Source organism: Oncorhynchus masou, chromosome 31, assembly GCF_036934945.1.
Source record: "Oncorhynchus masou masou isolate Uvic2021 chromosome 31, UVic_Omas_1.1, whole genome shotgun sequence".
In the NCBI taxonomy this organism is placed as follows: domain Eukaryota; kingdom Metazoa; phylum Chordata; class Actinopteri; order Salmoniformes; family Salmonidae; genus Oncorhynchus; species Oncorhynchus masou.
Window position 1 is genome coordinate 95795511 of NC_088242.1, and position 27975 is coordinate 95823485.

At 40.9% G+C, this 27975-nt stretch overlaps 3 protein-coding genes across 3 annotated transcripts in view; 2 read left to right on the forward strand and 1 right to left on the reverse strand.

Moving 5' to 3' along the window:
- LOC135524788 (lisH domain-containing protein ARMC9) overlaps positions 1-4898 on the reverse strand; it is a 93578-nt gene extending 88680 nt beyond the window's left edge. Inside the window, 2 exon segments of the mRNA XM_064952608.1 lie at positions 4237-4330; positions 4738-4898. Of these exon segments, the coding sequence (XP_064808680.1) occupies positions 4237-4311 (75 nt within the window). The 5' untranslated portion in view covers positions 4312-4330; positions 4738-4898.
- Positions 4899-7310: 2412 nt separating this feature from the next.
- Positions 7311-9538, forward strand: polr2h (RNA polymerase II, I and III subunit H). Its single transcript, XM_064952615.1, has 6 exons — positions 7311-7497; positions 8328-8420; positions 8542-8625; positions 8748-8841; positions 8946-9029; positions 9183-9538. The coding sequence occupies exons 2-6, from the start codon at positions 8348-8350 to the stop codon at positions 9298-9300; spliced, it is 453 nt and encodes a 150-aa protein (XP_064808687.1). The 5' UTR covers positions 7311-7497; positions 8328-8347; the 3' UTR covers positions 9301-9538.
- A 3346-nt stretch (positions 9539-12884) lies between these two features.
- mfsd8l1 (major facilitator superfamily domain containing 8-like 1) lies at positions 12885-25721 on the forward strand. The gene is given in 14 exon segments (XM_064952612.1): positions 12885-12960; positions 14499-14684; positions 16737-16799; positions 17079-17198; positions 17854-17933; positions 18240-18314; positions 18316-18374; positions 18623-18822; positions 18979-19052; positions 19400-19613; positions 19924-20046; positions 22289-22419; positions 24185-24281; positions 24812-25721. Coding segments are annotated over 14 exon segments (1503 nt in total). The 3' UTR covers positions 24817-25721.
- The last annotated feature ends 2254 nt before the right edge of the window (positions 25722-27975 follow it).

Sequence of the window (27975 nt, forward strand, 5' to 3'; positions counted from 1 at the left end):
ACAGACAACACAGAGTTACACATGGAGTAAACAATTAACAAGTCAATAACACAGTAGAAAAAAAAGGGGAGTCTATATACAATGTGTGCAAATTCTATAGATGAGATGTTGAAGATTATAATAAATACCGCCTTGATGTATTTGGCTGGCTTGTATGACCCGTGAGTCCAAATGTGCACTTCACATTTCCAAATCGTAAAACTCATGTCATATACAGAGTCAACGTTTATGATCTCTATGTTAGATGTACAGTTACAAGACGACAGCTATGGAACCCGGAGCTGTTCACCAGATGTGCTACCTTGTCCCGGACCTGCTGTTTCTGACTCTCTCTCTACCGCACCTGCTGTCGAACTCTGAATGATTGGCTATGAAAAGCCAACTGACATCTACTCCTGAGGTGCTGACCTTTTGCATGAACGTTTGAACATCTTGGCCATCTGTTATAATCTCCACCCGGCACAGCCAGAAGAGGACTGGCCACCCCTCATAGCCTGGTTCCTCTCTAGGTTTCTTCCTAGGTTCTGGCCTTTCTAAGGAGTTGTTCCTTGGCCACTGTGCTTCTACATCTGCATTGCTTGCTGTTTCACAGCTTGGAGAGGTGTGTGTCCACTTGGAGACACCAGTTAGTCCTCTCACTAGAACTCTTGGAATTAATTTTCTCTTATGTTGCACCTACCCCACATTTTCCAGGAATATTCTCATCATGTTACTGAATGTGCCCTGGGTATTTTCCTATTTTCTTATCAACAAATGCAGCAAAAAGTACAGTAATTGTAAAATGCATATACAATCAACAGTGTCATGTATGGATTAAGTCCTGGGTCAGGTGAACTGTTTTGTCCTCTCCTTTGGTCTAATAATTTTCACAGAATCTCCTAACTGTTCCCTTTCAATTGCTACCATGGTTATGCATATGCTTTTCATATTTTTCTGTAAGAAACATTTCAATATAGAATCGAAATTTACAGAATTGGTAGCTGGAGGAAAATGGTTGTGCTTTTTCAATTGTAGTCAAGGGGAGGGTTTAGTATATAAAAACAAAACTAGTCCAGGGGAGGATCATGTCATTTATAATTGATGAAATTTCAGTATTTCTCAGTGTTTTAGAATGAGTTGCTTATTAGGCTATATATTGATGTGTACCCGATGTCGCCCCTCATCTCTGATTCTCTGCTGGGCGCGCAATATCAAATACACCTATAGTCAATGCTCTGAGAAGCTCAGTGCAAAGTTATATTGCTAAGATAACAGCTGGAACGTTTGTAAATAAAATAAGGCTGCATTACACAAGGCAATGGATATGAGCCATGGCCTGCTCTGCTCTTGCTGATCAAAAACCTTTTCCGTGTGCTACTTTTTTATTTTATTTATTTTTTTTACCTTTATTTAACCAGGCAAGTCAGTTAAGAACAAATTCTTATTTTCAATGACGGCCTGGGAACAGTGGGTTAACTGCCTGTTCAGGGGCAAAACGACAGATTTGCACCTTGTCAGCTCGGGGGTTTGAACTTGCAACCTTCCGGTTACTAGTCCAACGCTCTAACCACTTGGCTACCCTGCCGCCCCTAACTAATTGTGCTGTGTAGGCCTACAGTGGAAGTTCAGGAGGAGAGTCAAAGGCTTCTACCGAATGTATTATTTATAACTTGCGTGCCGACTAGCCTATAACCTATGTTCTGATCTGTTCAGTTCACTTTGAGAAGAAGAGTGCGAAGAAGAGAAGGAGGACCGGAGGTCAACTTTGATAGCTTGCTAATACTATAATTGATTTTCATAAAAACAATGTTTCTTGCCCATGATGTATTTATCAGAGTTATTGACGCGACAATAAGACAGATTTAAGTAGCTTACACTGTGGTGCTGAAACTTGGAAGCGGCAGCTGCGGCACAATCGGAAAAATTGACACCTCACGGTGCTGAAAGTAGGTGAAATCTACATTGCAACGGACTTCATTTTAATTAGTTTACTAACACAACAAGAGGGATTTATGTTGGAGCCTGTTTCACCTTATTTAATAAATAAGAGGTAGGCCTACCTGTTTGACAGACAGGCTATAGGCTGCTATATCCATAGATGTGTCAGTCAGTTCCTCCAACCACCATGCACTCTTTAAGAGGTCTACCTCCGTGTCAGTGAAGGGCTGTTCAGTTAAAACCAAGACTCGAATTGAAGGGGTATGAGAGGGTATGACATAGGCCTACCTTTCCTTAAAGAGAATGGCAAAAAAAAAAGCACAGGCCTACCCTTTGTTAGCTTAAGATTTTGAAGAAAATAAAAACGGATCTGATTTATATAAAAAGTGACTTAACAGCGCTTGGCGATGCTTTATGCTACAAACAAATGGTCGAATACCCGGGAAAGACGTGACTCTGACGGATATGGCGACATCTTTGTTTAGTTTCTTTGACATTCAGAGGCTGAGCTTCAACCTTCTATAGCTGAGGAGACAGAATAAATGTGCTTTGCCTGGGAAGTAATCTATTTCTGTCTCTATCAATTGATTGATTATTCACTTTCTGCACAATAGAAGATGTTTAATCCCAGACATCTTTCAGGGAAACACTTGTGAACTTTTCTCATTGGGTTAAGCCATGGAAGACGAGTAGCCAGCAGTCGAAACTTACATTTTTTTCTGTGTTGCAAGGCCTACTCTGTCTGGGGTAGAAAGGAAGGCTTTACTCTGTCTGGGGTAGAAAGGAAGGCTTTACTCTGTCTGGGGTAGAAAGGAAGGCCTACTCTGTCTGGGGTAGAAAGGAAGGCCCACTCTGTCTGGGGTAGAAAGGAAGGCCTACTCTGTCTGGGGTAGAAAGGTAGGCCTACTCTGTCTGGGGTAGAAAGGTAGGCCTACTCTGTCTAGGGTAGAAAGGAAGGCCTACTCTGTCTGGGGTAGAAAGGAAGGCCTACTCTGTCTGGGGTAGAAAGGAAGGCCTACTCTGTCTGGGGTAGAAAGGTAGGCCTACTCTGTCTGGGGTAGAAAGGAAGGCCTACTCTGTCTGGGGTAGAAAGGAAGGCCTACTCTGTCTGGGGTAGAAAGGAAGGCCTACTCTGTATGGGGTAGAAAGGAAGGCCTACTCTGTCTGGGGTAGAAAGGAAGCCTACTCTGTCTGGGGTAGAAAGGTAGGCCTACTCTGTCTGGGGTAGAAAGGAAGGCCTACTCTGTCTGGGGTAGAAAGGTAGACCTACTCTGTATGGGGTAGAAAGGTAGGCCTACTCTGTCTGGGGTAGAAAGGAAGGCCTACTCTGTCTGGGGTAGAAAGGAAGGCCTACTCTGTCTGGGGTAGAAAGGTAGGCCTACTCTGTCTGGGGTAGAAAGGTAGGCCTACTCTGTCTGGGGTAGAAAGGTAGGCCTACTCTGTCTGGGGTAGAAAGGAAGGCCTACTCTGTCTGGGGTAGAAAGGTAGGCCTACTCTGTTTGGGGTGGAAAGGTAGGCCCTACTCTGTCTGGGGTAGAAAGGTAGGCCTACTCTGTCTGGAGTAGAAAGGAAGGTCTACTCTGTCTGGGGTAGAAAGGTAGGCCTACTCTGTCTGGGGTAGAAAGGTAGGCCTACTCTGTCTGGGGTAGAAAGGAAGGCCTACTCTGTCTGGGGTAGAAAGGAAGGCCTAACTTTCAACATACCATGTTAAGATTCCTAATGACATCTCAGATGTAATTATTTGAAAAACCTTTCGTTGCAAACAAGACACACTGATTTGGCCATTGGAGAATTATGATAAGAAATCACAGGCCTTTCTTTCTGTCTATTCTTTTCCTGTAAATTTGGTAATTTGTGTGTTATTAAAAAGAATTATGCTAATATGTAGAATTGCTTGACATTTTTATAAAATTAAATGTTTTCCTCTGACCTGCAAATACAATGATAGATTCATGCAATGTTTTTACTATGAAGGAGATCTGTCCACCCCTACCTACTCTTGTGTGAGGTGGCCTGTGAACCCACAACCTTCTGGCCCGCAGCCCTCTATGCTATCAAAATTCCTGCATTGCCATGTAATGCTTACAGGATGAAGAAGTTTCTAAAACTGAATATCTAGGGCTCTGGTCTGTCCAAGAAGTGAGGTGAAACGATAGGGGGGGGGGTCACTTGTTTAGGTAAAATATATTTTGCTTATGGGAGGGCCATCCATTTTCATTTCAGAGATTTCTCCATGTAATCCGTATTATAAATAAAGTTCATAGTCCTATCCATGTAGACCAATTCCCGCGAGTGTAATATACCGTTCCTTTCACATACCTCCTTGATCATCCCAAGAAGATCAGCTTCATTGGCCAAGATGTCCCCCATGTCCTTTATCTTCCCGGAACTCATGTGAAGTTGTAAACGCTGGCTAAAAGACACGGAAAGCATGTACTGGTTTCTCTGCTCATGACTTCACAATGTGAGTGTGAAATTTCAACATTACTGCCATGTCTGGAATCTAAGCTATGTATGGATGGTTTTCAACACTGACATAATTGACACAGCAGGCAGGCACACTTAGCTTATTAGCTAAGGAGCTAGGTAACTAAGTTACATAAGACAGCTCAGAACTGTGACTACATAGTTAGCTAGTTACTGGTACTAACCACACAAGTCAAAGCTAGCTACTAGCTAGCTACACAAGACATAACCTGCCCTTCCCATCCATAGCTGGTTGTAACGTACGTTGTTTATCAGCATTTACCTGACCTAGCTAGCTAACGATAGCTAATCATCCAAACATGTGGTAAAGTTATATAGCACGCACAACCTTACCTTTTTCACATCGCAGTCTACTTCGAAATATGAATTAATATTAAACCTTTAAATATATGTATCTTTATTTATATGTTGACTAAGTGCAAGGTTATGCATAAAAACAAGACAGACAGCAAGCTAGCACATTAGCTAGCAACCAGACTAGGAAGACGCCTCGAATCCCTAGCAACCGAACTGTTGTGAAACTATGGCTGGAAAGTGGAGACAGATGACGTAAATGTCCTAAACAGCAGGGTATATGCTATTCTGAATCCTTGGGACGTCCCTACCTAATTTTGAAGATTTGAACTGGTAAGGTTTTATGGTTAAGTGGACGGTAGGGTTAGGGTTTAGGGGTAGGGATGTCCCAAGGATCCCGGATAGCACTGACCAGAAAAGTAATAGGGAAAGAATATGGTTTTGGGATAACCACAGAAAATAATGTCGGAAGTTACAGGTTTAGGAGATTGCATACGTTTTGTTCGATAAGATAATATCAGTCAGTTAACATGACCTTTATGAATTATGAATCCTTTAAGTGCTTAAAAGTTCACAAAAAGTGAAGTTAGCCGATGAAGATTATCTAGAACAAAATGTATAACATCTCATAAAGCTGTGTTTACCACAGACCTTATTTTTTTTGCATTTATCCCCCCAAAAAACTACAAAAAAAATGTATTTCCCCAAAGGCTTTGACCAACAAGCAATGGCAGAGTTTGTGCCTTCAAAAATACACCATTGCTTTTGCTCCCTATATAAATAATAACAATGATAACCAAAGGAAGTTCTATGTTTTGACGTATGTGATCTGTGGTGGGCCATGAACATTCAATTCAGATAATAGTATGTGAAATCACCACAGGAGGTTGGTGGCACCTTAATTTGGGAGGACGGGCTTGTGAGAAAACCTGGAGCGGAATCAGTGGAACGGTAACAGATACATGGTTTGTGTGTTTGATGCCATTCCATATGCTCTGTTCCGGCCATTATTATGAGCCATCCACCCCTCAGCATCCTCCACTGGAAATCACAACCCTTTATTTAATGTTTAATCCACTGGACAACTGTTTAGGAGGCTGGGACAGCTGCAGCTGTTGTCTCTGCACAGACACTTGTGTGGGTCTTGGCCAGTTGATCAGTGAACTATTTATTTGTATTTTTTTAAATTTGACATTTTGAGGTTGCATCTTTAGGTTGAGAAGAAGTTTAAATTACTTGGCTCAGTAAATAGTTTCAACACAGAAATTATATTTGGGTTTTAGTTCTAATAGCTTTTGAGTGAAGTTGATTTGGTGTAATAATTCCCCAACAATGACTATTCGTTCAAAGATATTGCAGAGAATTTGAGGGGGGGGGGGGGGGGGTAGCCCGACTGGGAGTAAAACCCGGGTACAGTGGAATCCTGCACCTTAGAGGCTGCTGCTCCATATACATAGACTTGAAATCACTGGACACTTTAATAATGTTTACATATTTTTCCTTTACTCATCTCATATTTATAAAATGTATTCTATTCTACTATGTTTTTGTCTATGCCACTCCAACATTGCTCATCCTAATATTGATATATTCCTTAATTCCATTATTTTACTTTTATGTTGTCTGTATTGTTGTGAATTGTTAGATATTACTGCACTGTTGGAGTTAGAAACACAAGCATTTCGCTACACCCGCAATAACATCTGCTAAATGTGGCAAATAACATTTGATATGATAGGGTCGCTACAACATAAAAAATAAATAAAAAATTGTCAGCCCACTTCCCATCTGATCAGTGGTATCCGGCATCCTTCGGTCGTCCCTACCTTAACCCCTATCCTTCTTACCTAACCCTAATCTTAACCATTTTAAATGTCAACTTCAATGTGGTAGGGTGTCCCAATGGATCAAGTGGTTGATGCACAACAACTGACCCGCATGGTAGATGGAGTGCGGAAGCCCACTCCAGCCATTCTATAGTTTTTTTTATGAAGAGCCTCTGCCTTCTCACGTGTATTTGGGTTGTATGAGATTCCCTGTGAAAGCCTTTGTGCCCAAACCCATGCAGCGTGATAAATGTAAACTATTTGTGTCAAGTAGTGAGGAATGTTGAGGTGAGGACAGCTCATAATAATGGCTGGAACGGAGCAAATGGAATGGCATCAAACACACGGAAACCACATTCAGGTCGCAATTGTAAATGAGAACTTGTTCTCAACTTGCCTACCTGGTTAAATAAAGGTGAAATAAATCAAAAATATGTATTTATAAGTCGCTCTGGATAAGAGCGTCTGCTAAATGACTTAAATGTAATGTAATGTATTTGATACTATTCCACCTATTCCCCACCAGTCATTACTATGAGTCCATCCTCCCCAAGTGAGGTGCCACCAACCTCCCGTGGTGTCAAGTGTATGTAGACGGGAGAAGTATTACATGCCAGTTGTGCCGAAATGCTGCAATTGTGGTGGTGAACATGCACCCGAATTTCTATATTATCTTTGTTTTGTTTCAATGCCCCGAACAGTAGGTGGCGGCAATACACCAATGAGTGTTGTCTGCCATAAAACTTTAAAGAAGAAGAAGTACGGCGTCCCAAGGATTCCACATAGCACAGAACCACTTCCGAGTATTGTCGGAAGTAAATAGCTGGAGTTCGAATATCGAGCACGTTTTCTCAGCGCGGCACAGTAATTAATGTTTGATTTAGGTTATTCAGCACATATTAAATCACAATTATCCTTATTGGAACAACTATAGCTGTCGAAGAAATCCGTTAAAAAAGGAATATTAATCGAGGTAAGTGATTAACTTGTTCCTGTCGCCAAGCTAACTTGCTAAATATGCCGATTTAGCTCGCTACCCAGTGATGCTTTGAGTCATGTTATTTTGTAAACTCAACTAGCTATAATAAAAATTGAAATTGCTGTCATGGGTGGACAATGTTCACTATAACTAGCTACTGTAACTAGCTAGTAAAAGATAGAAATGGTGGTCAGAAGCATTGCGACCAAACTTAGCTAACATACACGTTAGCCTCTACGTTACCTTTGCCACGGCTGGCCATGCGAACTGCAATTCAGACACTTAACCGTCAAGCTTAGCGAAACGGATTTTGAAACATCAGAAAGAAAATCTTTATAATAATAATAGAAAAAAAAAAAATATATATATATATAACATGAGCCCATTTGCACAAATCCATACGCTGTGTGCCTCCAGTTGACGAACCACAGGTGTCCAGGACAAGCTAGTAGATTGTTAATGCCTCATTCAAACTCTGGAAACATCGATGTGAACCGACACCCAACTTGGTCCTTTTTCAAGACCTCCGACCTGAACGTCACTGACGTCATTAATTCACCTCGTATTTTTCCATATTTAACCTTTTTGTTTTTTGAAAGTTATCGGTCGCTGATATGAAACATACTTTCCTTATGTTTCCAATACCCGCATCGCTTGCGGTAGTGGTTGGCGTTTAGAAAAATGGTCTGGGCTCTTAACAAGAGTCCCCCGGGAAGAATATGTGTTCATCAATAGACGAAAAGTAGTTAGCTTCTATGATTTGGCTAGCTACCAGCACAATGTAAAGTTTAAGCTCTAATGGTTTTCTGTGTTTCATTGACCAGGGCACTAGACCAGAACAGACATGGCTGGGATATTGTTTGAGGACATCTTTGATGTGAAAGACATCGATCCAGATGGGATGAAATTTGACAGAGGTGAGAGTTTGGAATAAGCTTAGGCTAGCATTACAGCACTTCATGTCTCAAATTTGTAAATACATCTGTCTGGATTATGTAGTAGATACAATAATTTCTTGTGGTTTGCCTTTTCCTTCAGTTTCTCGTCTGCACTGTGAAAGTGAGTCCTTCAAGATGGACCTCATCTTGGATGTAAACATTCAGATCTATCCTGTTGACCTTGGTAAGTGCCGTGTAAATGTGTCTTGTCTAATTTCTAATAAAATCATTTAAGTAAATGTGTACTTGATTGTTGTTGTAGCAGCCTGTTTTGGATATTTTATGCATTTCCAACTATCCCTCTAGGTGACAAGTTCAGATTGGTAATAGCCAGCACGCTATATGAAGATGGAACTCCTGACGATGGGGAATATAATCCACAGGATGATCGGCCATCCAGGTATATTATTGTGAAACTGCTGTGTTGGATGTAGAATACATTAATATCGGGCGACATTGATTTCCGTGAAATGGTTTTGTCTGAACCACGTTTCTCTCTGTCAGGGCGGATCAGTTTGACTACGTGATGTATGGCAAGGTGTACAAGATTGAGGGTGACGAGACCTCTACGGAAGCAGCTACACGTCTGTGAGTGACAGGAATGGGAAAGGAAAATAATCAACTCCATTAATTCAGGAAATTATTATTATTTTGTCCAATGTTTGCTCCTTCATTTAGACCACAGCATAATTATTAATGGTGTGTGTGTTTTTGTTTGTGCGCTGTCCTTCCTCCTTACAGCTCCGCCTATGTGTCTTACGGAGGCCTATTGATGAGGCTACAAGGTGATGCCAACAATCTGCACGGCTTTGAAGTGGACTCCCGAGTCTATCTGCTTATGAAGAAACTGGCCTTCTAGACCCCCCCCCAGTGTGGCCACAGCGGCTCCTCTGTCTACAGTACCCCCTGAACTGGAGGCTACTACTGTGCATTCTGATTCTGTATGGAAAATGTGGAGAGAATGTCCATCTTTAAAGACACTTTGAAGTGGTAGAATGTTTTAGTTTATTTTTATTTAGTGATGTTAGATTCTCCAAAAGAACTGAACGAGAGAGACCTTAAAGCAAAGTCGTGTAAATAAAGATGTTTTTTGATAATCTGTATGTGGTGTGCACTTTTATTTAGAGAGCTAGTTTCAACGTTACTATTTATTGTATTATACAATGTTGGGGAATGTTCAGATAAAATAATGTTGTTTAGAACATACATGCCTCTATGTAACAATCGCTTTCTCTATTGTTCTTCCTCGTGGATCTTTCATTACCTCTTTCTCAACACATTGGAGAAGTTCCGATCATGACTTCCAATGCATTTTGAGGATGAGGCAGAAGGAAAGACGATTGAGAAAGCTGTGGAGCAGGGATCATCAACTAGATTCAGCTTTGGACCGATTTAAAAAATATATATATATATATAAATTATTACAAAAAAATAAACTATTTTTTTTCAAAAATAAATATAACACATTTATTATTTTTGGAGTGCATGGTCAGGGGGCTGGAACATAATTGCAAATAATTTGTTAGCTGCAAATTGACTGCAAGAAGCCCAAACTGATATATTTGACTGAAACTTAATTTCAAATGTTTCTTACATTTGTGTAAGGTCATATACACAGTGTACAAAACATTAGGAACGCCTTCCTAATATTGGGTTGCACACCCTTCTGCCCTCAGAACAGTCCATTCTTCCAGGCATGGACTCTACAAGGTGTCGAGCTTTCTACAGGGATGTTGGCCCATGTTAACTCCAATGCTTTTCACAGTTGTGTCAAGTTGGCTGGATGGTTTTTCTGTGGTGAACCATTCTTCATACACATGAGAAACTTAGTGTGAAAAACCCAGCAGCATTGCTGTTCTTGACACTCAAACTGGTGTGCCTGGCACCTACTACCATACACTGTTCAAAGGCTCTCATCTTTTGTCTTGCCCATTCACCCTCTGAATGGCACACATAAGACTCCTGAACAGCTAATGAAATGGCTACCCAGACTATTTGCCCCCCCCCCACACACACACACTGCTGTTACTCTTATCTATGCATAGCCACTTTAATAACCCTACCTGCATATACATAACTTCCTCAATTACCTCAACACCGGTGCCCCGCACATTGACTCTGTACCGGTACCTTCTGTATATAGCCTCGCTATTGTTATTTACTGCTGATCATTAATTATTATTATTTATTTTTTATCGCTTACTTATTTTTAGGTATTTTCTTAAAACTGCAATGTTGGTTAAGGGCTGGTAAGTAAGCATTTCACTGTAAGGCACATGTTACAAATTTGATTTGATTTTATACACAATCCATGTCTCAATTGTCTCAAGGCTTAAAAATCCTTCTTTAACCTGTCTTCTCCCCTTCATCTACACTGATTGAAGTGGATTTAACAAGCAACTTCAATAAGGATTCAAAGCTTTCACCTGGCTTCCCCGGGTCACTCAGTGTGTATTATGCATGCACATTCTTGTAAATGTAACAGTATAACTTTAGACCGTCCCCTCGCCCATACCCGGGCTCGAACCAGGGATCCTCTGCACACATCATCAACAACAGTCCCCCACGAAGCATCGTTACCCATCGCTCCACAAAATCCGCAGCCCTTTCAAGGGAAACCACTACTTCAAGGACTCAAAGCGAGTGACGTCACCGATTGAAACGCTATTAGCGCGCACCACCGCTAACTGGCTAGTTATTTCACATCCGTTACATAAAGTAATGAATTTTTGTCAGTTTAACTGTCACTGATAAAATGGAAGATGGAATCCAGTACACATTGCCTGCCCTTGGAAATAAATGGAATAAATGGAATTTCCCCCATATCTGTCATGTCGGGCAACATGCCTTGGAGGCATGGTTTGATATTCGCTTGCATGGCAGCAAGTAAATGTGGAGACTGCAGATTGAAATTGAATTAAATGTGCGCCTGAAAGCGGCAATGTGTGCAAACACAGCCCTCTCAGTTTCAGTCGTAATGGAAGTCACAAGGACTGGGTCAACGTCAATGATGTGACCACCTGGTATGGGAGGACGGACAGAATCAGTGTTTTTATTCCATTATTGGATAATGTCTGGGGGGGGGGAGTGTTGTCAAAGACTAACTAGGCCTACTCATGTTAATTTCACACTGAAGAAGACAAAGTGATGCCGAAACATTGGTGTTTTTTTTTACCCAATAAATTCCTGGTAGGTTATACACATGGAGTGTGCAACTCTCTTTGTTTCTATAGTTTCCAGTTTATTCACTGTAATTATTCACAATAATTTACCAGCTCATGCTTTTTATTTCGAGTTTAGACACATCACATGCTGAAATGTAACTTGTGTTTTGATAAAGGTTTGTTGGTGGAAACGCTTGCAATAGCAATGAGGAAATGTGAATGGAGATTTGGCAAGCACTTAAGATAAAAATAAACAGTCTATAAACATGTTTTTCAGCTATTTTGTCATCCAGGTGTGACTTCCATTCATAGTGTATTTTGGTGCTAATAAGTTCCTAAGAAAACGTAATAAAATCACTGTTTCCCAAATTGGGAACAGTCTGAATATGAGTGGATATATATTTTAGGATAATATTATATAAAGCCATTGCTTGTATTACTGTTCCGCCAGCGTTTCTCAAACTCGGTCCCGGGGACCCCAAGGGGTGCAGTTTTTGGTTTTTAGCCCAAGCACCGAACCGCTCATTCAAATTAAGCTTGATGATTACTTGATTATTTGAATCAGCTGTGAAGTGCTACGGCAAAAACCAAAACGACCGAGTTTATGCTATCATTAATAGTTATTGTAGCCATTCAGTTAAAGTGTATTCAGGTATATTACTAATATTATTTCCCCACAGAAATCTAACATATATGTTGAAAAATATATATTTTTATTCCACACTCATCCTGACAACCGGAAGTGCGCTCGGAGAGATAAACGTTGGGATTGTGGCGTGTTGTCATTAATTTGCGTTTCCATGCTTTGGCAGACGTTCTACTGGGAGTAGTTTCTGGTTTACTTAAAATAAACTTAAACTGTAGTCGCTGCATAGTTTACACTCCACATAAAACCAACAATTTGGGAGCGGCAAATTTAAGTCATTAGTTGAAGGGTGAGTTCAAGAACTACGTATTCTGACGATGAGTCCAGTGCAGTCTCGCAGATTGTATAATGCATTGGACAGTGCATCTCGACATCACATCGTTTACACTGACTGGGTTCCAGTCGCTGGTAAATTGATGAGATGCGGATTAATATTTAATGTTAAAAAAAAACATAATTTAAGAATTTGTTAAATGTTAAACAACCTCAAGAACCTTGCGATGTAATTGAATTGGACGCACTGTCCTTTGAATTAATTTGCTCAGCAAGCTGCTTCCAATTGCGAACATTGATGAATAACGATGAAACTACAACAAAGTAAAGTATTAATTGACACGTGAAATAACAGGCACAATGGAGATTAAACGGAAAAGAAAGATGACTTACTTCACAATTGGACTGATCTTTCTTCTAAGTGGTATGGAATATGGTAAGTATGTATTATTATTATTATTTTTTTGGGGGGGGCATTGGTATTGTGGTTACTCGAGCTTATGCGAACATTTCCAATATAGATTAAAAATGCACATTCAACTGAAGCTAACATTTGCGTACCACACTGTGACTGTTCTGTACCCTGTCAGACTGTCAGAAACGGTCACTTATTGTCTTATGTTGCAGTTTTCTGCTGTCACTGTTTGTTGACCAGATGTAGAGGTTATTAGTAATCATTTTAATGGACAGAAACATGGTTTGTAAAGCCCAATTGATTTCCTAATGACTCCCTTGCATCTTTCCCAATCTTTCCACTACTTTAAACCTGCTCATTAACTCATTTATGCTCTTGGCTTCATGTCAGCTCAGCTGATTTTTACAGCACATTCCATAGTCATTGTATTGCCTAATGTTCAAAAGGGAATTATTTTTAGACCTGAACAATTATTTGTCAACTGTTGCTGTACTGATTGGCAAATAACCTCCGTACAGAGATTCATTAAGCGCTTCTATTTTGGGGGGGTACGTCATTGATAGGCCTACTTATGTTGGATGACTATTATTAGCCAGGGAAAATGTAAACATGAGTTCGCAAGTAGGATGCTCTTGGGGCAGATTTAATAAACTACTGTGTGACTTGACGAAGAAATCAATGTCGTGACACTCCTTAGTTCCGTCGGGAGCTAGGACCAGGCTACCAGAGGCATGTTTAAGAGGGGGACAGGTTTCCGCAAGCAAACAATTTAAACCTTGGAATCCAGAGGAGAGGATCGGTCTCATGACGTCAGATAATCTAAACGCTATGGAAACCGTTGATGTTTGTTGCCCCTGGTCACTTGTGGTTTGCACTCAGATTCAGCCAAGCTTTTAGCTTCATTGTGCATGATTTCAAAAGTTACACACACACACACCTCAAGTGCAAGTCAGTCAGGCCACATGTAAACGTCATTGACTTGCATTTCGTGAAAATGACTGTAGTTAGCCTTGCTCACAGACATGCAGTCCCGTTCACTTTGGGGTCATTTAGAAAATTCCTTGATTTAGAGAGAAGCACTTTTTTTGTCCATTAAAATAACATCAAATTGAATAGAAATACAGTGTAGACATTAAAGTTGTAAATGACTATTGAAGCTGGAAACGGTGAATTTGATGGAATATCTAGAAAGAGGTACATAGGCCCATTATCAGCAACCATCAGTCCTGTGTTCCAATGGCACATTGTGTTAGCTAATCCAAGTTTATCATTTTAAAAGGCTTATGGATCATTAGAAAACCCTTTTGCAATTGTTAGCACAGCTGAAAACTGTTGTCCTGATTAAAGAAGCAATCAAACCTGCCTTTTTTTTTTAGACTAGTTGAGTATCTTGAGCATCAGCATTTGTGGGTTTGATTACAGGCTTAAAATGGCCAGAAACAAAGCACTTCTGAAACTTGTCAGTCTATTCTTGTTCTGAGAAATGAAGGCGAGAAATTGCCAAGTGTAAATTGAGGAACTAAAGGAGCAAATATTTTATTCCATGCCTCCCTCTCTAGCTGTGATCTTGCCCACAATATGGAGGTACCTGCAGACTCTGGGGGCAGCGCCTTACTTCCTAGGTCTGGGCCTATCGGCATTCAGTCTGTCTGGTCTCCTCTCGGGCCCTCTGTTTGGCCATTGGTCTGACAAGACTCACGCCACCAAGAAGATAATCCTGTTTGCAAACCTCTTTGAAATTGTTGGTAAGTAATTCTCTGAAATGTTACCCAGAATCCCAAATCAACCCTTAACTCCTACCCCTTAGGCACTTTTGTAGCTCTGATTATTCGACAGGTTTAAGCACTATGGAGACAATTCAACCTGGCCTTCCAGAGGGTAATATTCTTAAGAATGATGCCGGAGGGAATGGTGTCTGTTTTAAAAGCTCCTGACCAATTGTGCAATTAACATTTTTGTGCTAATCTTTTTGTTTTTTGTACTTAATGTTTCCACAATCATTTCTTATGACCTAAAAGAGTGTCTGGACATCAGAAATAGCAATCTTTAACCTTAACTTGGATGTGGATGTCAATAAGTCGGAGGTTAAAGACATATTATTATGATCCCGGGATCTGGCCCAAATCCCGACGCTTGAAGGAGACTGCGCTTTTGAAGCCGACATGCGGAATACCAGACGAGACTACATCGGAGAATGGATAAATCACCTCTACTCACTGTTCTATTGGTGAACGTGCAATCGCTGGAGAATAAATTGGATGAGCTCTGTTCGAGACTGTCCTATGAACGTGCTCTGAACTCTAATATCCCATGTTTCTCAGTCATGGCTGAACAAGGACATGGTAAATGGAAATTCATTTTTTTTGTCTCTTTGTTAGCAGCTGGTGTGCTATCTGTAATGTTAAGGAAGTCTCGAGGTTTAGCTCGCGTGAGTTAGAATGGTCTACAGCTTATGAGGTATTCTATTTACCAAGAGTGGTTTTCATCTTTTTTTGTTGCGTTCTATATACGACCACAAACCGACGCTGGCACTAAGACTGCACTCAATGTGCTGTGTAGTGCCGTGGGCCAACAAGAAAATGCTAACCGAGAGGTGGCACTCCTAGTGGCCGGGGACTTTAATGCAGGGAAACTGAATTCTGTTTCACCTAATTTCTACCCGTATATTACATGTGAAAACTCCACAGACAACTCTCCCTCGTGTTCCATTTGGCAAATCTGACCATAATTCTTTCCTCCAGATTCCTGTTAACAAGCAAAAAGTCAAACCGGAAGTACTAATATGAAAGTGGTCTGATGAAGCTAAACTACAGGACTGTTTGGCTAGCACAGACTGGTATATGTTCTTGGATTCATCTGATGACGTTGTTTACCACATCAGTCCACTGGCTTCATTAATAAGTTCATCGACGTCGTCCCCACAATGACCGTATGTACTTATTCCAACCAGAAGCCATGGACTACAGGCAACATCTGCACTGAGCTAAATGCTAGAGCTGCTGCGTTCAAGGAGCGGTACTGTAATCCGGATAAGAAATCCCGCTATGCCCTCCGAGCCATCAACCAGGCAAAGCATCAATACATAACTAAGATCACTGGACAGCTGTGAGCTGTCCAGTGACTCAAGCATACCTGACGCGCTAAATAACTTCTATTCTCACTTCGATGCTGGCAACACTATCCATGCATGTACCAGCTGTTCTGGACAACTGACCACGCTCTCCACAGCCGATGTAAGACCTTTAAACGGGTCAACATTCACAAGGCCGCAAGGCCAGACTGATTACCAGGACGTGTACTCTGAGCATGCACTGACATTTTCAACTTGACCCAGTCTGTAATACCTAAATGTTTCAAGTAACCCACCATGGTCCCTGTGCCCAAGAATGCCAAAGTAACCTGTCCAGATGACTACCGCCCCATAGCACATCTGTAGCCATGAAATGCTTTGAGGCGTATCATGGCTCACATCAACGCCATCATCCCAGACACCCTTGACCCACTCTAATTTGCATAGCGTCATCTGTGGATCTGTATCTCTATTGCATTTGACACATGGACACAAGCAACACGTGAAAATGCTGTTCATTGACTACAACACCATAATGCACCACACTAACCATCAATATGGGTGGGCAGTTTTGATCAGTTTTGCCATGTAGAACACAATGAATATGATTCCATGCACCTGATCCTAGATCAGCACTCTGATGCTTGAAACTCATGGTCCCCGGTCGTTCCTACTGTGACGTTTGCCTTTGTCCTCTAGGTAACTTCATGTATTTCATGTCCTCTAGGTAACTTCATGTATTTCATGGGCTACTCCAAGTGGCTTTTGATCTCTAGCAGACTAGTGGCAGGTGAGCCTACCCATATACTACTAGAGCAATGCAGTTTTGAGCTGTGAAGGAGACTTAAAAAAACTATATATATTTTAAACAGATTATTTAGATTATAGCCTAAGCAAAATAATTTGCAGGGTGATTCATCTTTGTGTTGTATTTTTTTTTTTAGAGTAAAAATGACATGCTTAAGGCCACTCTAAGATGGACTTTGAGAAAAAAAGTTATGACATTCAGAATTATCTGTTTTCATGCTTACCTCCATGTTACTAATGTGTATGTGGTCTGCTCCCAAAGGTGTTGGTACAGGTGCTGGTTCGTCCATCTTCGGCTTCATGGGTCGATGCACAGCCCACGAGGACCGCTCCACAGTTTTCGCATCGGTCATGGCGTGCCGACAGATTGGCCTAATGATTGGTCAGTGCTGTTTGTCTGCTTCCTTTGTGCCATTCATTGTAGGAGTATTGTGTTTTTGGAAACGCACGCTGTTCTGCAAGCAGGCCTGGTTTTGACAAGATGAGTACATAATGACTTTTTGTAGCAGATCAGAACTTGGACAGCAGGTTAGGATAATTAACATAGCAGGTTAGGAGAATTGGGGAAGTGTTTAGGCTTATCGAAAATGCTAAACTTGTTCCTGACACAACTCAAAATATATCTAGCCACAACCAGGGCAGCCCTCCAGAACAACATTGTTTCCAGTAATGCATTTCTGCTTCATAGCATGTTGGCATTTACTCAGTTTATGGAGTTCAAGGTGGGTTTTTTTTCCCAGTCCTGCTGCTATTGATCAGGGCCTGTATTCATTAAGCTCCTCAGAGTAATATCTAGGATCAGATCCACCTTATCCGTAATAATCATTCATTATGATCTAAAATACTCAACTGATCCTAGATCAACACTCTGTATTTTGGCCTCTGCTCTCACAATGATTTGAATTGTTTGTCTCAGGAATAAGAGATTGCCATATTCTGACATGTGCAGCAGGACTATGAAAAAGACTACCTGGAACGCACCCACCCATGTCTGTTAGTGTAAGGGTCTGTCTCATGATTTCCCTCATCACACACAGGTCCCGTATTGAATCTCTTCCTGAGGCTTTGTGACTTCAAGTTGGGGCCATTCGTGGTGAACAAGTACACTGCACCTGGGGTAAGACGATAACAACTGAATAATGTCTCCTCTCTTCACAGTATAATAGTTATATGGTAACATCATGTGTAGTAAGATGCTGTGTCTTATCTATAGACCTTATTCTGTCATTTTTCATTGAGAAATTGAATGATTACCTGATGTTATAAATGTGTATCATTTGTAAATATACTTAGTTTGAATTGGGACTTAGGTCACAAACAAGGTAGAACTTAGGTCAACCACTGGCTAAATGCCCCATACGAGGATTTGAAACCTGTAAATGCCGGTTGGCTGCTCTAACCGTAAGACTATCCCTTTTCACAGCTTTTTATGTGCTTCATGTGGACCCTCCTCCAGCTGGTCGTGGTCTTCATGTTCTGGGACCTCCCTCCCCGGGAGGAGCTGGTGGGGGCGGGAGCGGCGGGAGCAGCGGGAGCCGAGGCAGCCGAGGGGGCAGGAACTGTGGATGAGGGAGCAGTGGGGGGAGCTGGGGCTGGAGCCGAGGGGGTGGGGGCTGTGGGAGGAGCTGAGAAGGGAGCTGTGGGAGGAGCTGAGGGGGAAGCCTGGGGGGAGGGAGCCGTGGGAGGAGCCTGGGGGGAGGGAGCCTGTGGGGAGGAAGCTGTGGGAGGAGCCTGGGGGGAGGGAGCCGTGGGAGGAGCCTGGGGGGAGGGAGCCTGTGGGGAGGGAGCCGTGGGAGGAGCCTGGGGGGAGGGAGCCGGGGAGGGGAAGCCCTTGCTCGGGCAACGCCCAGACATCCTCGGGTCCTACGGCTCGGTGGTGACCCCTGATCCTCCGAGGTCAACTGCTAACCCGGCCAACTCCAACCTGCCTCACGTCTCTCCTACCCCCTCGCCCCCAATCGAAGGGGTGGGTGACTCTCGCTCTGCGAGTTTCAGTATGAGCCGAGGTGGGTGGTGATGGATGCGTTTCTCAAGTTGGTAAAATGCATTTAAATGTGTATGGATCTTGGGGGGGGGGTGGTACCTGTCCAACTCCCCTTCCTGTCTTTCTTTCCTCCACACCATCACTCTGACCCTGTTTCTGTCTCTCTCACCCGTTTTAGAGTTCCTAAGGGAGGAGGTGGTTGTGCTGTTCACAGCTCACTTCGTCATACTGTTTAACCAGACGGCACTGGAGGTGAGCTTGCCCAACTGTCCATGTGCTCTCTTCCTCACTCACTGAAGAGCCTTTCACATACGACATTGCATAAAAGTGACTGGGGGTGGAGGGTAGCAGTTAGCCAAATCACTGTCCTTAAACCAACTTTCAGTGTCCTCATGCAAACATCGTTATGCTTGGTTGTGGAGGTGTTGGCTAAATTACATGCTGGACGATTACGAAGTACTTGTTAGACTTTATAGTAATGTTTTTGAATATGCCATTGTAAATGCTGTTAGTGGGAGCGCTAATAACACTATTTATTCATGAAGTGTTTATGAAAAATGTTTCTAACGTGGCCTCCTTTTGATTTCTTACCACCTTAGACCGTCGTGACGCCGTTGACCCAGCAGTACTTTAACTTCGGGGAGTTGGAGAACAGCATAATTTACTGCATCTGTAGTGTGGAGGTGATCACAGGCTTCCTGTTTGTCCACTGGCTGTGCCGCCGTACCACCGAGAGGGTGGTGCTGGCCGTGGGCCTTATCCTCTGCCACATCTCCTGCGTATGGTGCCTAATCTTCCTGGCCAACCCACAGGGTGAGTGAGGTTGCCCAACACGCTTTACTCGGCCGGGCCATTTTGATTTTTAGCTAGGTCGAACAATATTGCCTACTCCGATAAGCTATTTACCATACAGCAAATGAGAAACCTTGAGATTTTTATTTTTTTTACAACAAAAAACATGTTTTTAAATTGCCAAATTCATTTAAATTGCAGGATTTCAGATTCAGGATACTGACTGACTAATGTGATGTAACATTGAGTAACTTTAGAACTGTTGTGACATACTTCCATTGCTAATAAAAGTCAATGGATTCGTCCCCATGTCTCCTTCTCCTCTCCTCAGGTAATTTCCCCTGGCAGTTAGCAGAGTTCATCATTGGGGTGTTTCTGCAGATTTCGGGGCTCCCCTTTGTTGCTGTGGCCCAGGTGTGTCTCTTCTCCAAAATCACTTCGGTAAAGTCTCAAGGTAAGCAACGGCGCCCTCTAGAGGACACCTTTTGGGCGTAGACGTCTGTAGTTTTAACTGTGTGCTCTAAACCAGTCTTTTGTTCATTTAGGCACCAATCGGAAGAGAACTAACTGAAACAGGGAGGAATCATCTAGACTTGTCCAATAAGAAAAGCTTATTTTCATTTTCCGTTGCTTAAGGGTTTGCATTGTGTACCCTAATGAACATAACCCTGGTACACCCCATTTCCGTTCTGCCTGGTTGTCCGTAATTCACATAAGAATGGATTTTGCATCTCCTGGCAGTTTATTGAAACATTAGAATGGGGTGGCCACTTTATTTCTGAACTTCAGAGTCCCCCTTTTGATAACTTGGTTATTTAGAGTAGGTTCCCTGATTTTTGTATTGCTATTGATCAGTGTGATGTGAAGGGACGAGAACAAACCTGCAGGTACTGTGCTGCCTCGGAGCAGAACAAATGTTCTCAGGGTTGTGTTCATTAGTCACGTGGATGCTCTTTTTTCTTTCTGTTTCAAAGCATTTTTTTAAATGTTTTGCTATGGACCTAAAGGTCCCTGTTTTTTGAATAGCTGTGCCGACCAGCTGTCTGCCCTCGAGGAAACCCCAACTTTTGGGGCCACTGTACGACTATGGTTGACCTTGTGATATAACACATTTTACTGCATCTATCCAGTGTGTTAAAAAAAAATATATATATATATATATCACACAGTTGACGTCGGATGTTTACATAAACTAGTTTTAATGACTTCAACCTAGGTGTTTTTCAACAACTCCAAACTTTTTTTGCTAACTATTGTTTTGGCAAGTCGGTTAGGACCTCTACGCGTAATTCTCCTAAGTAATTTTTCCAACAATTGTTTAGACAGATTATTTAACTTCTAATTCACTATCACAATTCCAGTGTGTCAGAAGTTTACATGCACTAAGTTGACTGTGCCTTTAAACAGTTGTCATGGCTTTAGAAGCTTCTGATAGGCTTATTGACATCGTTTGAGTCAATTGGAGGTGTGCCTGTGAATATATTTCAAAGCGTACCTTCAATTTCCAAACACCTGAAAGTACCACGTTGATCTGTACAAACAATAGTACACAAGTATTACAACCATGGGATCACACAGCCGTCATAACGCTCAGGAAGGAGCCGCGTTCCATCTTCTAGCCATGAACGTACTTTGGTGCGAAAAGTGCAAATCATTCCCAGAACAACAGCAAAGGACCTTGTGAAGATGCTGGAGGGAACAGGTACAAAAGTATCTATATCCACAGTAAAACGAGTCCTATATCGACATAACCTGAAAGGCCACTGCTGCTCCTAAACCGGCATAATAAAGACAGATTACGGTTTGCAACTGCACATAGGGACAAAATGTACTTTTTGGAGAAATATCCTCTTGTCTGATGGAACAACTAGAACTGTTTCGCTATAATAACCATCGTTATGTTTGGAGGAAAAAGGGGGATGCTTGCAAGCTAAAGAACACCATCCCAACCGTGATGCACAGGGGTGGCAGCATCATGTTGTGGAGGTGCTTTGCTGGAGGGGGCACTTGCCCTTCACAAAATAGATGGCATCATGAAGAGAAATGATGTGGATATATATTGAAGCAACATCTCAAGACCTCAGTCAGGAAGTTAAAGCTTGGTCGCAAATGGGTCTTCCAAATGGACAATGACCCCAAGCACACTTCCAAAGTTGTGGCAAAATGACTTAAGGACAAAGTCAAGGTTTTGGCATGGTTAAAGCCCTGACCTCAATCCTATAGAAAATTTGTGGGCAGAACTGAAAGCGTGTGCGAGTAAGGAGGCCTACAAACCTGACTCAGTTACACCTGCTCTGTCAGGAGGAATGGCCCAGAATTCACCCAATTTATTGTGGGAAGCTTGTGGAAGGCTACTCAACACGTTTGACCCAAGAGAGAATTTAAAGGCAATACTCAGTTAATATTTCGTAGCATGTAAACTTCTGACCCACTGGGAATGTGATGAAAGATATCAAATCTTTAATAAATAATTCTCTTCTGGCATTTCACATTCTTAAAATAAAGTGGTGATCCTCACTGACCGAAGACGGGTCATTTTTACTAGGATTAAATGTCAGGAATTGTGAAACTGAGTTTAAATGTTTTTGTCTAAGGTGTATGTAAACTTCCGACTTCAAACTATGTATTTATTTCTGAACCCAGGTATGTCTCTTTGTTATTTGTCAGTAACTGTCTGCCTGTCCCTCTCTCTCCAGGGTTGAGCCAGGGGGTGCGTCGCTCTGTGGGTGGTCTGGCCACTATCTTGGGCCCCCTATGGGGGGGTGGTTTGACGGGACACATGTACATCATGCTGGGGTTGATGATGGCTCTACTGGCCCTGTTCGCTGTGAGTTCACGGTGTCTCTTGTAAAATAGATTTTAATTAAGAATAACCCATATAAATAAATGTACCTTCTAACATATCAAATGATTGATAAAGCGTTGTAGACTAGCAGTGAAATGCTTACAGGTCCTTCCCAACAATATAGAGATAGAAACGTAACGAGGAATGAATATACAATGATTAACGATAACTTGGTTTAGAGACATAGCTGTATGTTCGAAAGGTCGACCGATTTCATCGGCATGGCCTGTTTTTAATTAGGGCTGATTTCAAGTTTCATAACAATCGGTAAATCGGCGTTTTTTGGACACCGACTGTGGCCGATTACGTTGCACTCCACCAGGAGACTGCGTGGCAGGCTGACTACCTGTTATGCGAGGATGTAAGGTGCTAGCTAGCATTAAACTTTTTTTTTTTTTTTTAGATCTTAACAATCACTAGTTAACACATGGGTGATATTGCTATTATTATTTATCTAGCTTGTCCTGCGTTGCATATGGATGCAGTGCCTGTTAATTTGTCATTGCATCACAGCCTACTTCGCCAAACAGGTGATTTAAAAAAATTATAATTTAACAAGCGCATCTGTGAAAAAAGCACTGTCGTTGCACCAACCTAACCATAAACATTAATGCCTTTTTTTAAATCAATACACAAGTATATATTTTTAAACCTGCATTTTTAGTTAATATTGCCTGCTAACTTGAATTTCTTGTAACTAGGGAAATGGTCACTTTTCTTGCGTTCTGTGCAAGTAGTCAGGGTAAATGCAGCATTTTGAGCCGCCTGGCTCGTTGCGAACTGTGTGAAGACCATTTCTTCTCAACAAAGACTGTAATTTGCCAGAATTTTACATAATTATGACATTAAAGGATGTGCAATGTAACAGCAATATTTGACTTATTGATGCCACCCGTTAGGTTAAATACGGAACGGTTCCGTATTTCACTGAAAGAATAAACGTTTTGTTTTTGAAATTAGTTTCCGGATTTGACCATATTAATGACCTAAGGCTCATATTTCTGTTTATTATATTCTAATTAAGTCTGTTTTGATGGAGCAGTCTGAGTGGTGGTAGGCCACAGCAGCCTCGTAAGCATTCATTCAAACAGCACTTTAGTGCATTTGCCAGCAGCTCTTCGCTGTGCTTCAAGCTTTGCGTTGTTAGGCTTGACAGTCAATCAACTTCTGAGATTAGGCTGGCAATACTAAACTACCTTTTAGAACATCCAATAGTCAAAGGTATATGAAATACAAATGGTATAGAGAAATAGTCCTATAATGACTACAACTTAACTTCTTACCTGGGAATATTGAAGACTCATGTTAAAAGGAACCACCAGCTTTCATATGTTCTGAGCAAGGAACTTAAACGTTAGCTTTTTTACATGGCACATATTGCACTTTTACTTCAACTTTGTTTTTGCATTATTTAAACCAAATTGAACATGTTTCATTATTTGAGACTGAATAGATATTATAGACGTGTTTTAAAATAAGTGTTCATTCAGTATTGTAATTGTCATGATTTTATATATATTCAAGGGGTCTGAATGCACGAGTAGAACATAGAGGTCAACCGATTTTTATAATTTTTCAACGCCAATACAGATTGGACAACCAAAAAAAGCCTATCGATTAAATCGGATTATATATATGGAGACTATCTAACGCGTTTGGTTGGCATACCTCAAATAAAAAAATAAAAAAATTGGTTTCTGATGTGAATAAGTTAATGTTTTGTAACATTGAACCTTTTCTCTATCAGATCATGTTCTCCTTCTCCTATCCCCGTCTGGTGGCTCCCACTGTGGTGGACCATGCAAATTGCATGGAGGAGTGTGACAAATGCGGGGGTTTGCGAGGTACGTCTCAATTTACAAATAATATGCCATATAGCAGATGCTTTTATCCAAAGGGACTTTTTTATGTAGGGCATCTCTCTTTATGCCACTCCGATATGGAAGTGACGTTGTTCTAGCATGCTTGGAGAACTAACGTAGTGGGTTTGGAGACTGACGTTAAGGCTCTAACCTGCTACAACAATCACTCTCTATCGAAATGGCGTGAAGTTTCCCTTGTCCTGTGACTCAACTTGAGCGCCATGCGCGACAGAGGACCACGAATATTCTTGAAACCGTAGAAGTTGGTGCGTGGTCCCAAATGAAGCCATTCAATGCATTCTAGAGGGTCCAGTTATTTTATGCATATTTATTCATTTGTGAGGAAATGAGTAGAACAAATGTTTCAGCTGTTGGGCCATGTCAGATCTTGTCTATTTACATGTTTAACACATCATCCAAACAAATGCTACACTATAAAATGTACTTAAAAAATATATATATCTATCCACTTTAACACGGTATTTCAAATGTGTTTTCTCTTTCTCTGCAAGTGTGAAGTGAGTCTCTTCCTACCTGAATTCATCTCAGGACATGTGCTTCCTCAATCTCTGAAGACTCACATACATTGCGCACACGCCGTACAAGATGACTGTAAGAGCCTGTACTAGATGAATGTACTTCTGCAAATATAGTATCAAAATGGAAACTAAATACTGTGGAATTAGGTGTAATGTACAAACATTTATAAAGGTGTTGGTTATCCACAAAACATCACAACTTCGTGAAAGTGTTTCTGATTATTTTTTATAGCTCATAACCTAATCACATTTCACATGATTGTACCACTGACTGAAATACTTTCAAACACTGACTCCAACAAAGATTTTATAGGAAATGAACAGATCAGCTTTTTATTTTATGTCGAGACAAATGGTCAAAACATTACCTCACCCCCACACACTGCCCAGAGTTTTCAGCTGACTGAAATGTATGAATGCATTTTGGTTTTGTTTGATGGCTGAATATGATTATGAAATGCAGTGCCCTTTTTGAACACTGGTGGGGGCCCTCATCCCTTTTCCTTTACTGTGGTGAAACTGAAGACTGTGTGCCAGAGCCTCAAGTAGATGGCGATCCTGGTCCCAGATCCGTTTGTGCTCTTGACGACGCCATTGCTGTCGACGTTAAGCCAAACCGTTTAGTGACAAGGAGTTGGCACAAACAGGCTGGCACACTGGCAACAAAATAGCCGAAGAGAACATATTTATGAAAATCACACTTTCCACAGAACGAGGGCAAGGGGAAATACTAGATCACTACTGACTGTAATAAATAATGGCTTTATGAATGGAGTCATGTTTAAGTTATACTGGTCTGGAAGTCTTGTGACACAGCTGTAAAGATGACTATGGCTCAAAGTAATCCACTATTTTTGCACTTGAGGTATTATGTTTTGGTCAGCACAACCTATTCTATAACCACTTAGTTAATGAATTTGTCTTCCCTTTGAGTATAGCTGTTTTTATCCAGCGGTGTCTCATTTGGTAAAGGATATGCTAATTGTTATAGTTAACATTTTATCTTTCTATTCGATACATTTTTCTGTACTCTTTGGATACTTTAAGTTGCATATGATTTGATCACACATTTCCTCACACATTTCCTCATAGCTCGTTGTCATGGTCCCTAATGTGTTGTACTATTTTTGTGGTTGCTAACGGGAAGTCTAAGACTTAGATGAAATATTTGTTTGAAAGCTATTTGAATGTTCTAGTACATTAGTTCCTACCATTGCTAAACAAGTTTGTCAAATGTGTTCAATCAAAATGAAAACGTTACACTAGTCTCTGCAACACTACTATGTGTACATGTACAAAGAGCCCAGCCTGGTACAACAGTATATTGTTTTGACCATTTTTACAATGAAATGTCATTAATAATACAAATAAAGTTTTGCCAGTGTTTAAAGATTACTTCAAATTGGTATATTAGTGACATATGTGCACCGTTTTAGAAAGTTTGCAAATAAACGCCCGATTGCGATGGTAATTTCAAAAATAATTCCAGGGTGAGAGGAGACTGATCTCAGGTAAGGGGGCATACTATAACTTGAGTTATGTCCTGTAAAACCGGAGCGGTTTCGCCACAATTTGAGGTTAACAAATATAATGCATATTTAAAATGCCAACATGTAATTACAGAAACTAACAGTTAACATTAGTACATAAAGACAAATTGTTACAACATTTAACTGCCATGTAAATATGTCGGTGTTGGGCCACATTGGAAAGTGGACAAAATGTGAGCTGTATTTATTAGAGATTTGACTTTATGCATTGCCACGTTAGACATTAAAAGTGCTTATTAGAAATTAGCTCTACACATGATACGCAAATATCAGATTTGTTTAGACTAGCCCTTGTCGGCTAATGACAATGTCTTCAGTAAAAAAATAACTGTTGGTCATGAAATCGTAAGGCAAGGCACTGGTATTTATCTTTATTTGAAAGATATTAGTTCAAGGAATATAACCTCCCGTCTGTTTAACTCCAATCCAATGATAAAAATTACAGAGCTCTTACAAATAACTGATTCACGTTTGTAAAGCGATGAAAAACCACGTTTCTTTATCCGTTATTATGAACGCTGAAACAATTTCAACTCGAGCTATTGAAAATATAATAAACTGACAGATTTGACAGCGCTCTTGAGTTCTAACTAAAACACATTTAGAAAGCAAAGTCCTCTGTTCTGTACCATATACATTTCTCAATTAATCTACATGCCATAACTAATAAGGAAACCATTTTGAGGGAAAATAATTCAAGTAAATTCGTTTTGTCTGGTCCAGTTTTTTTTAAATGTGGTGGGAATAAAGTTAACACTCCAGGGGATATAAAAAAATCTACATTCAAGTGTTTTAAGATTGCTCACAATGATTTTTGTATTTTGCTGCTGACGTACTACCGGTATTCACAGAACGTCTATATCACGCGTGTAGTTTAGTGATAGCTTGTGAAGTAATATTTTATTACCGTACTTTTTCTTTTCTTTTTACTAACATTGCTAAATGTTCTCGAAGTCATTAATTGTATGGCCGCAAGCAGAAACATACTGTATTTTAACTATATATTGTCTTAGGTTAGTGGACCACAACTTTTTAAAGTAACTAAAGCAATTTATTTTAGGCCGTGTTTTGATACAGGATTTATTACAATTTTTTAATTGAACCTTTAACCAGTAAGTTAGTGAGGAACAAATTCATAGTTACAATGACGGCCTACACCCGCCAAACACTGGTGACGCTGGGCCAATTGTGCGCCAACCTATAGGACTCCTAATCACGGCCGGTTGTGATACAGCCTGGATTCGAACATGGGTTTCGTCTAGTGACGACTCTAGCACTGAGATGCAGTGCCTTAGACCGCTGCGTCACTCCATCAAAAGGACGTTAATGAATAATTGGTAATTGCAATTTAATAGTTTACTTTGTATTTCTCTCTTTATAGTAGTTTAAGGGCTATCTGTAGTTTGATCAATAAACCACCCCGACACTTTTTTTGGGGGGTAAACAGCTGAGGTCTCATGTAAGTGGCAATGAATGGATTTTAAATGGACATTTTAAATGGATTTGGCTGGAGAAATGTAACCACTAAAATTAATTGACAGACCTATTGACACAAACTCTAAACATCCATGATATTAAAATTGTAGT

What these genes read in the sequence shown, in the direction of transcription:
- polr2h (XM_064952615.1), top strand. Translation starts at nt 8,348, where the DNA reads ATGGCTGGGATATTGTTTGAGGACATCTTTGATGTGAAAGACATCGAT. An exon ending in TGGGATGAAATTTGACAGAG is followed by an intron (nt 8,421 to 8,541) that starts GTGAGAGTTTGG and finishes CTTTTCCTTCAG; the next exon opens with TTTCTCGTCTGCACTGTGAA. An exon ending in CAGGATGATCGGCCATCCAG is followed by an intron (nt 8,842 to 8,945) that starts GTATATTATTGT and finishes TCTCTCTGTCAG; the next exon opens with GGCGGATCAGTTTGACTACG.